At 46.8% G+C, this 14665-nt stretch overlaps 1 protein-coding gene across 9 annotated transcripts in view; it reads left to right on the forward strand.

Moving 5' to 3' along the window:
• The window catches only part of SRRM2 (serine/arginine repetitive matrix 2), a 39699-nt gene that overhangs the window by 22200 nt on the left and 2834 nt on the right, over positions 1–14665 (forward strand). For 7 of the 9 annotated variants that reach the window (XM_031945656.1, XM_031945649.1, XM_031945653.1 and 4 more), the window contains 10 exons: positions 3359–3629; positions 4369–4476; positions 4819–4983; positions 5184–5261; positions 5721–5783; positions 5867–5899; positions 6081–6131; positions 6310–6402; positions 7103–7313; positions 7682–14622. In XM_031945656.1, the coding sequence (XP_031801516.1) occupies positions 3388–3629; positions 4369–4476; positions 4819–4983; positions 5184–5261; positions 5721–5783; positions 5867–5899; positions 6081–6131; positions 6310–6402; positions 7103–7313; positions 7682–14622 (7985 nt within the window). In that variant the 5' untranslated portion in view covers positions 3359–3387. The remainder of the gene's footprint in view (positions 1–3358; positions 3630–4368; positions 4477–4818; positions 4984–5183; positions 5262–5720; positions 5784–5866; positions 5900–6080; positions 6132–6309; positions 6403–7102; positions 7314–7681; positions 14623–14665) is intronic. The other 2 variants (XM_031945655.1, XM_031945654.1) reach the window with 2 other exon arrangements.

Here is a 14665-nt window from a genome sequence, read left to right on the forward strand (position 1 = left end):
GTAGCCAAACCCTTTCCTTCCAAAATGAAAAAAATTGCTGCTCCCCTGCACCTTCCGGTGGGGGAGCTGGGTACTCTGTAGTAGGCTAACTCTGACGCTCCCCTCTCTCCTAATTTTTACTACTCAGCTGTTTCATCCTCCACGAATTATAACCTCCCCTTAGGTCCTTGACCCCCTCCCATACTACCTTCTCTATGTCGTCTTTTTCCCAGGGTTCCTTAATTGTGTTTTCTATCTAGTTAGTCCGTCAGTTTCTTGTTGCTCCTTTTTCTCTCTTATATTTGTTATTGGTCCCTGATCTTATTCAATGATACTACTCAATTTTCCCCAAATCTTATTTTATTTTTTCATCTGCCATATTAGAGGATTTCTTTCCTTGTTGTTCAAAATTGCCAAAAAATGTGTATGGTTAGCTTTTGGTGGATGTGCCTTTTGTACTGGGAACTCCTAAAAGGTTTCTTAAAAATTTGAACTGGAAAATCTCTATGAACTGATAGAAATGTTAAAAAGGAGAAATATGTACTCCATATAGCCACGTGTGAAGATTAAATCTATTCCCTCTTTTTCGTTGCTGGCAAGACCAAATCTGGCCTGGCCCTTTTTTTTTTTTTTTTTTTGCTAGGCAATTGAAGTTAAGTGTTTAAGGAGGATTTGGATTCAGGCAGATCCTTCTGATTTCAGGGGATCCTGTGGTCTGTCCATTACCCCTTTATCCTAATTTTTTTTTGATAATCGGCTACTGTGATAATTATCCTTAATTTTTTTTGATAATCGGCTACTGTGTGCCAGGCAATGTGCTAAACATGAAGAGATACTAAAGGAGGCAAAAGTCTCTGCCCTCAAGGAGTTTATAATCTAATGTGAATCGTTATATCCCTGAGAATAGGAATGACAAGAGAGAGCCTACTTAATGGGGAGTTGGGAAACCTTGCTTTTAGTGATCAGTTGTATGACCTTGAGCAAGTCACTTTTCTCTTTCCATTTTCAGTGTGGAATGTGGGGTTGGATTAGATGAACTATTACCTGTTCTAGTGTGATTCTTGGTGCATTTCCTTTCATTATATTCACAAGTTACTACTTTCCACTATAATTATCTAATGTCATTTTATAAGTTCATATTGCTGTTCTGATCAGTCAGAAATAAGTGACTTTTCCCAACTTTAACAGGTTTTTCCTCTAGTTGTAAAGCCAATTTATATGTCCTTTATCCAGGCCTCCTTTATGTATTCTGATAATCTTTGCTTTTAGTCTTTTATTTGTGAATCCCTTTCACTTAGTCCTTTATTTTGTTACTTTGAACTATGCCTTCTGAATTTTTTTCCCCTGTGGCTTCTTGAGAGATTCCCTTTTTCCTATAAATGCCCACATAATTCCTAACTCTTTAGATTCATATTTTTTCCTGCATGTCTCTTCTCTCCCCACACTCCTACTGCCTCTAACCCATTAATCTTTTCTTATACCCTCCCAGCCTTTGCTGAACATACTACTTTAGATGCCCCCAACCCCAAGGGCTTCCTAACAGTTTTCCCTTTCCCAGTCTCTAGTGTTGCCTGAAATGAAGTCACTTGATTTTCTCTGTAGGGGATTGGAAGGGAGTTTGGGTGAAGTGGTATGGAAGTGTGGGTGAGTGAATATGTTGAATAATTTGAGGGGGAAAAAACACTCCAGGACCTTGGGAAGAAAGTGGAAATTATAGTACAAGGGGAAAAAATTTTGGGATTTTGAGGAGTGAGAAAAGAGATAAGAGAAGAAGGTGGGATTCTGGACTAAGGAAACCTTTCACTTAAGGTTTTCCTGTTTCTTCTATTTTCACTTACTTTGCTTCTCCCATTGCTTGCCTCTTTTTTCTTTGGTCATGTTTTACTTTTTGTCCTTTTCTTTAAGACCTATGGAGCAAGAAAAACCCAGGCTCTTGTAGACCCCTTTTTCAGAGCAAGTGGAATTCTTGGAAAAGGTTTTTCCTCTTGGGATAGTCTTTCATACATATTATCCTTTATCTTTTTTCCTTCCCAGCTTTTCCTAAATTGCTATTCTTGCATATTTTATGTATGGTTTTACTTAGTTCCCTTGCTTCTCCACTAGTCTTCTTACTTTTTTTTTCTCTACTTAAGGCTATACCTTCATTTTCCACTTAGGAATTTCTCTTTTTTGATCTTTTCTCTCTTTAGAACATTTTGGAAAAGTGGGAGAAAGGAACAGGGTGTATGTAGGTAAACATTGTGAGAGAGGGGGAATTGTCACAGTTTTAGATAGGGAAATGTGGTAGAACATTTTGCCAGAGAAAGAAACACTTTGATAGGTCAGGACTTTGAGAGGGAAGTAAGAGGTAGGGGACAGTAGATAATTTGAGTAAGGATTAAAATACTCTGAAGAGAGGGGGACTGGAAAGACTGGGGACATTTTGAGGGACTGAATAGAGAAAAAATGACCTTCTGATTAAGAAGGGTAGAAATGTAGTAAGAAGGCTAAGAATGTAGAAAAGAAATTAAGGTCATTGGTACTTTGGGGAAAATGTTTTTGGTTTTTTTGAGAAGTATGTTTTTCTAAGTCATAGATAGGATTCCATGTGAAGAAAATTAAGAGTAAGAAATTGCAAGTTTTTGGTTTCATAAATATGATTTAATATTGGAGGCAGTAGAAGGCTAAGAATGAAAATGATGGGTGGTAAGAGGGTGATATTTTCTGGAAGAACAGTATCTATTCTAGTACTATATTTCATATGGGCCTCTAGTTCTTGTCTGGAACTAGAGAGAGCATTACAAGTTTACTCAATAATAGTTTCGTCTGTGATTTTCTAGAATCATGAGCCTATTAAAAGATAACCTTATGCTGTTGTGAATCCCTGTTTAGGCCTCAGCCTTTAAAGGGCCCCTGATGACTTGAGGTGGGAAGTTTTTGTGCCTCTGAAATTTATGCTTGGTGTCTGTGGTGCCCTCTTCTGGAGGCCAGTCAGCTAACAAAAGGTTTGAAGTTAGTGATAGTTGTGGTACTGAGACCAAAGAAGCAACAAGGACTGATAAGATAAGAAGAATGAGTCTCTGTTGACTTGTGAAGGAATAGTACAGAAATGGGTAGTCTGGAAGGGATCAGGTCCATTGAAAATATAGGAGAAAGGGGGGTTGGAGGATGCTGTTTCAGTATGATGGAGGTTTGGGGAAAACAGATGGTGTGAGAAAGGCCAAGGAAAAGCTGATTTGGGGAGAAAAGGCAAAAGAGTAGTGGCAGTATAAAAGCTTTGGTGATGGTTCTTGCATGTCTATTATAAAAGAAAGAAACAGATGAAAGAAACAGGGATTTGCGTGGGTGGTGGTTAGTGTGGGATAAGGGGCCTGACCCATGTCTCCCCGCTCACCTTCAGGAGCGGTGGTGCCCCCTGGGCACGGGGCCATGTACAACGGGATCGGGCTGCCGACGCCCCGGGGCAGCGGCACCAACGGCTACGTCCAGCGCAACCTGTCCCTGGTGCGGGGTCGGAGGGGCGAGCGGCCTGACTACAAGGGCGAGGAAGAACTGCGGCGCCTGGAGGCTGCCCTGGTGAAGCGGCCTAACCCTGACATCCTGGACCACGAGCGCAAGCGGCGCGTCGAGCTGCGATGCCTCGAGCTGGAAGAGATGATGGAAGAGCAGGGGTGAGGGGAGGGCTGGGGGAGAGCTGAGGACTGAGTGATTGAAGAGCAGAAGGGAGCTGGGAGTAAGATTGAAGTTAAAATGCAGGAAGTTTAGGATTGGTTGAAAAAGGATGTAAAGAGAAGTTGGGGAAATAGAAAAAAGCAAGAAATGGGAAGAGTTAAGTGAAAACTTGGGAAGATGATGGAATAGTTGTGGTATTATTGAAGGGGAGAGGGAAGACAAATAGGGTGGGGAACTGAGAAATTTCCTAATTTATTAGGAAAAGTTTGTGGGGGACAAAATATAACAGGAGAAAAGGACAGGCAAGTGTTGGTTTCGATAAGGCAGTGTAAGAAGGTAGATAGGGATAAAGGATAGGAATTGGAACAAATCTTAGGGTAGTTAAAGTACTACAGAGGCAGGAGTGATTTAAAAATAAAGCCAAAGGGACTGGGGTTGAATGAAGCACTGACATGACAGAATTGTAAAGGGAAAAGAGGGACAGAATAGATAGAATTTGGAGCTGGGTGGTGAAAATGTTTGTGTCAAAGGATAAGCACACAGATGAGAAAGTTAGATGGAAAATTAGAGAGCCAGGGTCCTTTGGGTGGCAGAGAATGAAAGGTTTGTGTGAGTGTGTAGAAGAAAAGGTGTGTATATGAGGGGAATTCAGACCCTGTTGGAAGACAAAAGGGAATATGGTATAGGACTAAGGGGGGATATCATGTTGACCTCTAATCAGGGGAGTTTGTGCTGCAGGTACGAGGAACAACAGATTCAAGAGAAAGTAGCAACCTTCCGACTCATGTTGCTGGAAAAGGATGTGAACCCTGGGGGCAAGGAGGAGACCTCCACACAGAGGCCTGTGTAAGTGTTTTGCCTCTTATCTCTCCAGCCATTACACTACTATGCTTGTTTTCATTTCCATCTTGGCTTCTTTTGTACTCCACTGTAATCTTTCCAGAGTCTCCTGGTCCTGCTTTCTGTACCCAATAAGCTTCTATCTATGATATTATCCATTGCATATTGAAGAGTACTTTGTTTTTTCTTGAGTCTTTCTATTGCTATATCTGTCTTATTCTAGCTTCCTTTTTTGTAGAGCTTTTTTTTTTTTTTTTTTTCCTTTGCCCTTTGTTCCCAACCTCCCTAAGCTCCCAGTCCCAGCTTTGCTTCAGTTCAACCTTTGACCCTGATTTTCTTTCTCTGCAGGGTAACTGAGACTCACCAGCTGGCAGAGTTAAATGAGAAGAAGAATGAGCGGCTCCGTGCTGCCTTTGGTATCAGTGACTCCTATGTTGATGGTAGCTCCTTTGACCCTCAGCGTAGAGCTCGAGAGGCCAAGCAACCAGCCCAAGAACCTCCTAAACCTTACAGGTACTTGAGGACTACAGATATGGATATGTCAGATTCCATTTCTGTCTGTTTCTTTCTCTTTAAGTCCAGGTTTCCTATATTAGTGTCCCTTGAATGTTTTTTTCTGAAATGCTTGCCTTTTGATATAAAAGGCTATTTTTCTCTTGGGATCAAGTGTCCCGAGCAGCTGACCTTGTTAACAATTTTACTTTATTTTCTAGTCTTGTTCGGGAGTCTAGTAGTTCACGATCTCCTACCCCAAAACAAAAGAAGAAGAAAAAGAAGAAAGACAGAGGCCGGTGAGTTAATGTTGGGAAAGGTGGCTTTTTAGGGATAGTCAAGGATTGTTTGTTGCTGTGGAATTGAGTGTGGTTATTGGTGACCTTCAATGTTGATGGAAAAGATGTTTGTTGGTGCTGAGAGCATCAGAAAGCTGTTCTTTATAGGCTGAATTAGAAAACAATATGTTTGAATTTCTCCTGTAAGAGGTGGGTGCTTTTATGAATGGAAGAGATTAAAGTTTGGAGCTTTTTCCAGCTAGAGCTAATTAGCAGGATATCAGGGACCTGTTTTTATTTATCTCCTGAAGAAAATATTTCAGGGGTTTTTCTTTATGTCTTTGTCTCATTAAGAATTAGAAGGTACAAGTAGTTTAGGAATCATTGAAAGGGTATCTGTTAGGTGATAATGTGAATGGAGATCATTGAAGAATATTGGTGTGATCCATCCAATGACTGTGCTTCTGAATACATCTTTAGCAGGTCAGAGAGTAGCTCTCCTCGAAGGGAGAGGAAAAAGAGTTCAAAGAAGAAGAAACACAGGTATGAAGCTTGAGCATTTGATTTGATTGGGGGCCTCGAGAAAACCTTGGGAAACATGTTAATTTTTATGTTTCTACTTAAAGGTCAGAGTCTGAGTCCAAGAAACGGAAGCATAGGTGAGAGCTCCCCTTTTCTTGTAGGGGTAACTGGTGGCATGGGCATGTTCAGGGCTTTATTTTCCATGTTCTTTAGATTAGATTCATTGCCTCTCCAGACTGTCAGTAAAGTAAACTTTCTAGATATGTGTATCATTTTTATTTTTTGCTTTCTTTTTAATTTCTCTGTTTGCATTCTCAGATCACCTACTCCAAAGAGCAAACGCAAATCCAAGGACAAGAAACGGAAACGGTGAGTTGATGATCTGAGAGGAAAGAGTTTTTGGTTCCTCATACTAGAGGGGAAAAAGTAAGAACATTTGACTTGTGGCTAGTGGTGTTGGTGGAAGGAAGAAACCTCATTTGAGAGGTCCAGAGCCAAAGTACCACTATAGAAAACATGGTCCTACTTGTAGTCCCTTCTCTTTCAGGTCCCGAAGTGCATCACCTGCTCCAAAGAGCCGCCGGGGTCATCGTTCAACCTCAGCTGACTCTGCTTCATCTTCTGACACCTCCCGCAGTCGGTAAGGGGTGGTCCAAGAGGAAGGGAGGGAATGGGTCTAATGGGTTAATTAATTTAATATTTATTGAGCGCCCACGGTGTGCTAGGCGCTGCACAGAGCATTCCGAAGACACGGTCCCTGCCCTCTAGGAGCTGACAGGCTAAAGCGACAGGATGGACAGACATATACATATCCCCTTCTCTTTTTGTTGTTTTTATTTTGTTATTTTATTTTATTTTATTTTATTTTTTTGTTCTGATGTATATGGACTGCCAGGCTAGGGGGGGTGGTGGTTTGTCAGCAATTCCCTGGGGGAGGAAGGAATCCTTACCCTGGCCTGCTTAAACAGGGAAGGCTTCCTGGAGGAGGTGGGCTCTGAGGTGAGTTATGAAATGAGTTGGGGGGGTAGGGAGTGGAATGGGTGGAGGGCATGGGGAAGCCATTCCCAGGTGGTGGGTATGGCCTGGGTGGTATGGCCAGGGTCCAAGGGAGGGATTTATTGGGAAACAAGGGAGTTAGTATAAGGCAGGGAAGAATTTTTTTCCCAGTTTGAATGTAGTTTAAATCTTTTGATTAGAACAATGAAAAGATTAGAAAACTTGAAAATAGGTAATATGGTGAATGAATTATGGGTAGATGAAGAGGGAGATGGGGAGGGGGCCTTCTCTTCTCCCACTAGCTGATTCTCCATTTTCTCCCCTTCCCCAAATTCCATACATAGGTCTAGAAGTGCTGCAACTAAACCCCGTACAGCCACCTTGACTCATCGCAGTTCCTCTCCTGCTTCTCGTCGTCATGGAGAGGGTGATGCTCCACCTAGGGAATCTGCAGCCATCAGCACAGAGCGGACCCACAGCCCTGAGCTGCCACCTCCTATCCAACGATCCAGCAGTCCTCATGAGGACAAAGAAAAAGACAAAGACAAGAGGGAGGTAAGTCCTTAAATGAAATTATGATTGTAGTTTTAGTGCTCAGGAAATGTATACAGGAACAATTGCAAGAAATGAGAAATTTTGAGTTCTTAAGTTTGCGTTGGGCATGTAAATTGAAAATTATTGGGGATCAAGACTAGATGAAAATTAAGAAACGAGCTAATGAGCTAGGATTGAATAAAAGTAATATTTTAAAATGTAATTTTTATATGCTTTATTTCACATTTTATACATAGTTAAAACTTCCAGGAGAGAAATCACTAGTTAGGGGAACTTGGGACAGTAGGAAAAAAAGGTTTCTTCATAAAGCATATTCTGAAATTTTGGTGTTTATGCATTCCCATCCCTACTTTTTCTTCTAATCCCAGAAATCTGCAACCCGAACTAGCCCCTCCCCGGAGAGGAGCAACACAGGCCTAGATCGACCTGCCCCTACCCCGCTCCTTGCTGAGCGAAATCGCAGTTCCCCGGAACCCCCTGCAGCAACTCCCCAGAGTCAGGAACCAGTGAAGCCCTCAGCTGAACCCTCCCCATCCCGGGGCCATTCGCCCCCTAAGTCTCCTGAGAAACCTACCCGATCCTCTTCCTCAGAAAGCTGCCCAGCATCTCCTCAACCAGCCAAAGCTCCCCGACATGGCAGTTCCTCACCTGAAAGTCCCCCCAAACCTGCACCAGCTCCTGCCCCTCGCCGGGAGCTTTCTCCTTCCCCCACAACCAAGAGCAGCAGGTCACGGGGACGTGCAAAACGGGACAAATCAAGATCTCATACCCCCACCCGTAGGGTGGGGAGGTCTCGCAGCCCTGCCACTACGCGAAGGGGACGATCACGGTCCCGTACCCCTAACAAGAGGGGCCGTTCTCGATCCAGGACCCCACAGTGGCGTAGGTCACGGTCTCCACAGCGATGGGGGCGATCTAGAAGTCCTCAGAGGCGTGGCCGCTCCAGGTCTCCTCAACGGCCTGGCTGGTCTAGGAGCAGAAATGCTCAGAGACGAGGAAGGTCTAGGTCAGCAGCAAGGCGAGGCAGGTCACGCTCTAGATCCCCAGCTACTAGGGGAAGGTCTCGATCTAGAACACCAGCTCGGAGAGGTAGATCTCGCTCCAGGACACCTGCCAGACGGAGGTCTCGCTCCAGGACACCTGCCAGACGGAGGTCTCGTTCTAGAACTCCAGCTCGTCGTGGTAGGTCACGTTCCAGAACACCTGCTAGACGAAGATCACGTACCAGATCACCAGTTCGAAGGAGATCTCGTACCAGGTCACCAGCCAGGCGAGGTGGCAGGTCCCGTTCCAGAACACCAGCTAGACGAGGTGGAAGATCTCGTTCTAGGACTCCAGCTAGACGGGGTGGCAGATCCCGTTCCAGGACCCCTGCCAGGCGAGGTAGATCCCGTTCTAGGACCCCAGCAAGACGTGGACGATCCCGTTCTAGAACTCCAGCTAGACGAGGGAGATCTCGTACTAGAACCCCAGTCCGACGTGGAAGATCTCATTCTAGGACACCACAAAGAAGGGGCCGGTCTGGCTCATCATCAGAGAGGAAAAACAAGTCAAGAACATCCCAGAGAAGGAGCAGATCTAATTCCAGTCCAGAAATGAAAAAGTCTCGTGTTTCTTTGAGGCGCAGCCGTTCTCTTTCTTCACCAAGGCCCAAAGCAAAATCTCATCTATCCTTGAGGCGAAGCCGTTCTGGTTCTTCTCCACGTCCTAAACTGAAATCTAGAACACCACCCAGACGAAGCCGGTCAGGATCATCTCCCCGCCCTAAAGCAAAATCCAGAACTCCTCCTAGGCGAAGTAGGTCTGGTTCTTCTCCACGTCCTCAAGTTAAATCTAGGACCTCACCCCGGCGAAGTCGGTCTGGATCATCACCCCCAAAGCAGAAATCTAGAACTCCGCCACGGCGAAGTCGTTCTGGGTCTTCACCATGTCTAAAACGGAAATCTAGAACACCAACTAGACGAAGCCGATCAGGATCTTCTCCACTCCCCAAAGGAAAATCAGGAACTCCACCCAAACAGAATTCTTCATCAAGTCCTATGACAAATGCAAGATCTAGGACACCCCCAAGGCGAAGCAGATCTGGATCTTCTACTCATGCCAAAGGGGAATCAAGAACTCCAAGACGCAGCCGCTCTGGTTCTTTTCCTGGACCCGAGATAAAATCTAGGACTCCATCAAGACGCAGTCGTTCTGGTTCTTCTCCCCACCTAAAGGTGAAATCTAGGACATCTCCAAGACGTAGCAGGTCTGGATCTTCCCCACGTCCTAGTTTAAAATCTAGAACTTCACCAAGGCATAGCCATTCTGCTTCTTCTTCTCCAAGCCCTAGTAGAGTGACTTCTAGAACACCACCAAGGCAAAGCAAATCAAGATCTCCATGTCCCAAGGTGAAGTCTAGAACACCTCCAAGCCAGAGCCATTCTCGGTCATCTTCACCTGATACCAAAGTAAAATCTAAAACGCCACCAAGAGAAAGTCGCTCAGGGTCCACTTCCCCGTGTCCCAAAGCAAAATCTAAAACTCCTCCAAGGCAAAGCCATTCTCGATCAAGTTCACCATGTCCACAGAGTAAATCAAAAACCTCACCAAGTCTAAGTCACTCGGGATCTCACTCCCCTTGTCCCAAAGTGAAGTCTAGAACACCATCAAGGAGGAGTAGATCAGGCTCTAAATCTCCACAACCAAAAGCAAAATCTCCAACTCCACCGGGTCATGAGTCAGATTCATTTTCACCAAGTCCTGAAGAGATATCTAGAACATTGTTAAAACCCACCTGCTCTGAATCTTCTCCATTGAAAAGAACATCCCAGACATCTCCTAGAGGCAGCCGGTCTAGGTCCATATCTCCCAGCCCTGAAGTGACATCCATAACTCTATCAAGACAGAGAACGGAATCTTCAAGTCCTAAGATGAAATCTGTAACACCACCTCCACAGCAGAGCAGTTGTAGGTCTGAGTTTTCACCATGTGCCAGAATGGACTCTAAATCTCCTCCAAGACTCAGTAGCTCTGGATCTTCTCCAGAGCCAAAAGAAAAAGCTAGTTCACCCCTTAAGCAGAGTCTCTTTGATACATCTCAGGATAAATCTAGACCTCCTTCGGCTCAAGGTAGCCCCGAGTCCTCACCAATGCACATAGACATAACTAGGAGCCCTCCAAGGGAAAGAAATGGCTCAGAATCATCTCCAGAAGTCAGAGAGAGAGAGACTATGCTACCCAGGCCACATCAGATTGAGGTGTCTGCAGAAGTGGTAGAGAAATATGAAATGCAAGTTAATGAAAGCTTGCCTCATTTATCGCCAGAACTTAAAGGTATGGCTGGAACCATTTCTGAGTCATCTCAGGAAATAAAAGAAACCCTTGCTATTCCTCTTGGACAGATTTTGCCACAGATACCTTTAGATGTGGCAGATGTTCCAGCTGTGACCCAAACCTGGACTGTGGTTTCACAGTCTCCAGAACACAAAGAGCTACATAATACTGCATTCAAACAGCACAGTTCTGGATCTCCTTCAGAACTCAGAACAAACATTACAGAAATAAAACCTGCCTTATCTCCTGAAATTAATGAGGATTTAGCAGTCACTTCCTTGAGTCAACTTGGGTCAGGTCCATGTCTTGCTATAAATGAACAGTCTAGAACACCAAGGCACAGCAGTTCTGAGTCATCTCCTGAAGTAGAGAAATCCAGAATGTTTTCAATTCAGAGCATTACTCGGTCACCTTGTGGATTTGATGGTGCACCAGATACACCTTTAAGAGGAAGAAGTGGTTCTGGGTCTTCTCCAGAACTCAAAGATATACCAAGAACCCCATCAAGGAGGAGCAGGTCTGGGTCTTCTCCAGGACTGAAAGATGGGTCTGGTAGTCCCTCAAGGCAGAGCCATTGTGGTTCTTCACCAGGAATTAAAGATATACCAAGAACACCTTCAAGGGGAAGGAGTGGTTCAGATTCCTCCCCAGAATCAAAAATGCTTGATACACCAACCAGAAAAGGGAGTCATTCTGGATCATCCCCAGAACTGAACAACAAATGTCTGACACCGCAAAGAGAGAGAAGTGGGTCAGAATCTTCCATAGAACACAAGGGAGTTCCTAGAACTCCACTTAGACAAAGCTCTGGTTCTTCTCCGGAACTTGATGTGAAACCCAGAACACCTCCCCAGGGAAGAAGTGAATCCGATTCTTCTCCAGAACCAAAAGGTACAACTCAAACTCCAGTTAGGCAAAGGAGTCGTTCTGGGTCATCTCCAGAAGTTGACAGCAAACCTCGACTAGTTCCTAGACGTAGTAGGTCTGTTTCTTCTCCAGAAGTCAATGATAAGACAAGAGCTTCACCCAGAGGCCAGAGTGGCTCAGAGTCCTCTCCTGAACCCAAAGCTGCTATACCTCGCACTCTGCTTAGGCGAAGCCGGTCAGGTTCATCTCCAGCCAGTAAAGGGAGGGGACAGTCACCTGCAGGGAGCAGCAGTTCTGAGTCTTCTCCAGAGCACCAACCAAAATCCAGAACACCTCGCAGAAGTTCTAGATCCTCTCCAGAACCTAAGGCAAAATCTCGTACACCACCTCGGCGGCGTAGTTCCAGGTCATCACCTGAGCTGACTAGGAAGGCCAGACTTTCACGTCGAAGTCGCTCTGCTTCATCTTCTCCAGCAGCCCGCTCTAGGACCCCTCCAAGACGCCACCGAAGCCCATCAGTTTCATCCCCAGAACCAGCTGAAAAGTCGAGGTCCTCTCGTCGCCGAAGGTCAGGTTCCTCCCCAAGGGCTAAGACAGCTTCAAGAAGAGGTCGTTCTCCATCACCAAAACCTCGAGGACTCCAGCGTTCCCGTTCCCGCTCTAGAAGGGAGAAGACTAGAACAACCCGTCGTCGAGACAGATCTGGTTCATCTCAATCAACTTCAAGGAGGCGGCAGCGGAGTCGTTCAAGGTCTCGTCTTACTCGTCGACGGCGAGGAGGCTCGGGTTATCACTCTCGGTCACCCACTCGACAAGAGAGTTCCCGGACATCATCTCGGCGTCGCCGGGGGCGTTCTCGAACACCCCCTACTAGCCGCAAACGCTCTCGTTCTCGAACGTCACCAGCTCCTTGGAATCGCTCTCGGTCTCGAGCTTCTCCGGCAACTCATCGGCGGTCTAGGTCAAGGACACCTCCAGTGACACGGAGGAGGTCAAGATCTCGAACCTCCCCAGTTAGTCGTAGGAGATCAAGGTCTAGAACATCCCCAGTTACTCGACGAAGGTCTAGGTCTAGGGCATCACCAGTTAATCGTAGAAGGTCCCGTTCCAGAACACCACCAGTAACTCGTCGCCGATCAAGATCCAGAACACCAGCAAATCGCAGGCGGTCCCGATCTAGAACCCCTCCTGTGACTAGAAGGCGGTCCCGATCTAGAACCCCTCCTGTGACTAGAAGGCGGTCTCGAAGCAGAACATCACCAATCACTCGCAGAAGATCAAGGTCCAGAACATCTCCAGTGACTCGTAGACGGTCTCGTTCACGTACTTCTCCAGTGACTCGAAGGAGGTCTCGTTCACGGACCTCTCCAGTGACTCGGCGTCGATCTCGATCTCGAACACCTCCGGTTATTCGGCGTCGTTCCAGGTCCCGGACACCTTTGTTAACCCGCAAACGTTCTCGAACTCGTTCACCACCTGCTATTCGTCGGCGTTCTAGATCCCGTACTCCACGAGGAGCTCGTGGCAAGCGTTCCCTAACTCGGTCTCCTCCGGCCATTCGGCGGCGCTCTGCATCCGGAAGTTCCTCTGATCGTTCTCGATCTGCCACTCCTCCAGCAACCCGGAATCATTCTGGCTCCAGGACTCCTCCTGTGGCGCTTAACAGCTCAAGAATGAGTTGCTTCAGTCGTCCTAGCATCTCACCAACTCCTCTAGACCGCTGTAGGACTCCCCCTGGAATGCTTGAATGCTCTGGCATTTCTGGGGCCTTGGGTAGCTCTAGAACACCATTATCTGTTCTGCAACAAGCTGGTGCCTCTATGCTAGATGGACCTGGTCCTAGAATTCCTGATCACCCTAGAACCCCCTCTGTGGCAGAAAACCATGCTCAATCTAGAATTGCCCTTGCCTTGACAGCCATTAGCCTTGGCACAGCTCGACCACCTCCCTCTATGTCAGCTGCAAGCCTGGCTGCTAGAATGGCTCAAGTTCCAGCCCCAGTCCCCCTGATGAGCCTTAGAACGGCTCCAGCTGCAAACCTTGCTAGTAGAATACCTGCTGCTTCAGCAGCAGCCATGACTCTTGCTGGAGCTAGAACGTCAGCTATGCCACCAGCTGTGAACTTAGCTGAATCTAGAACACCTGCAGCTGCAGCAGCCATGAATCTAGCCAGCCCCAGAACACCAGTGGCACCCTCTGCTGTGAACCTTGCTGATCCCAGAACACCTGCCGCTACAGCAGCTGTGAACCTGGCTGGAGCTAGAACCCCTTCTGCTCTAGCAGCCTTGAGTCTTGCAGGCTCAGGCACGCCACCAACTGCTGCAAACTATGCAGGTTCCAGAACACCACAAACCCCAGCATCTGCAGGCCTCGTGGGTCCTCGGACTGCTCATGCTTCAGCACCTGTGAACCTTGCGAGTTCCAGAACACCGCCAGGTCTGGCACCTGCGAGCCTTGCTGGCTCTAGAATGCCACCGGCATTGTCGGGGGCAAACCTTACCCCATCAAGGATGGCGCTCTCTGCCTATGACAGAGTTGGTGGCAGAACCTCACCACCCCATCTTGAGCGAGCCCGTTCTAGAACCCCACCTGGAATCCCAGGCTCTAGAACCCCACCCTCTGCTCCGAGCCAATCTAGAATGGCTTCTGAGCGTGCTGGCTCTCCTCCTCCTCCCCTTGCCTCTCGAATGACCCTAGCTCCTTCTCAGTCTGTTCTCCCTCCACCTCAGGATCGGGCTAGGTCCCCCCTACCACCTGTTTCAGACCAACTCCATTCCTTATCTACCCAGACCCATCCTTTAGGAGGATCTCAGCCCCCACCCCCTACTGCAGTGGCAAAGACCATGCCACCTGCAGGTGATCATAATGGCACCCTCTCTGGTCCTACTCCTGGGGGACCCTGCTCTGATGGTGCAGAACCAATTTCTGCAGCTGGCTCCCAGCTGCCTTCCTCCCCACTGGCCAGTTTGCAGCCTGCCAAGGAGCGGAGGAGCTCTTCTTCATCCTCATCATCATCCAGCTCCTCTTCCTCCTCCTCCTCCTCCTCGTCCTCGTCGTCCTCTGGATCTAGCTCCAGCGACTCAGAGGCTTCTAGCCTCCCATGTCAACCTGAGGTGGCACTGAAAAGGTGAGAAAAAGTTGGGCTTTAGGAAGGAATGGGGGAGGAAGCT

This window comes from Sarcophilus harrisii, chromosome 1, assembly GCF_902635505.1.
Source record: "Sarcophilus harrisii chromosome 1, mSarHar1.11, whole genome shotgun sequence".
Classification (NCBI taxonomy): Eukaryota; Metazoa; Chordata; class Mammalia; order Dasyuromorphia; family Dasyuridae; genus Sarcophilus; species Sarcophilus harrisii.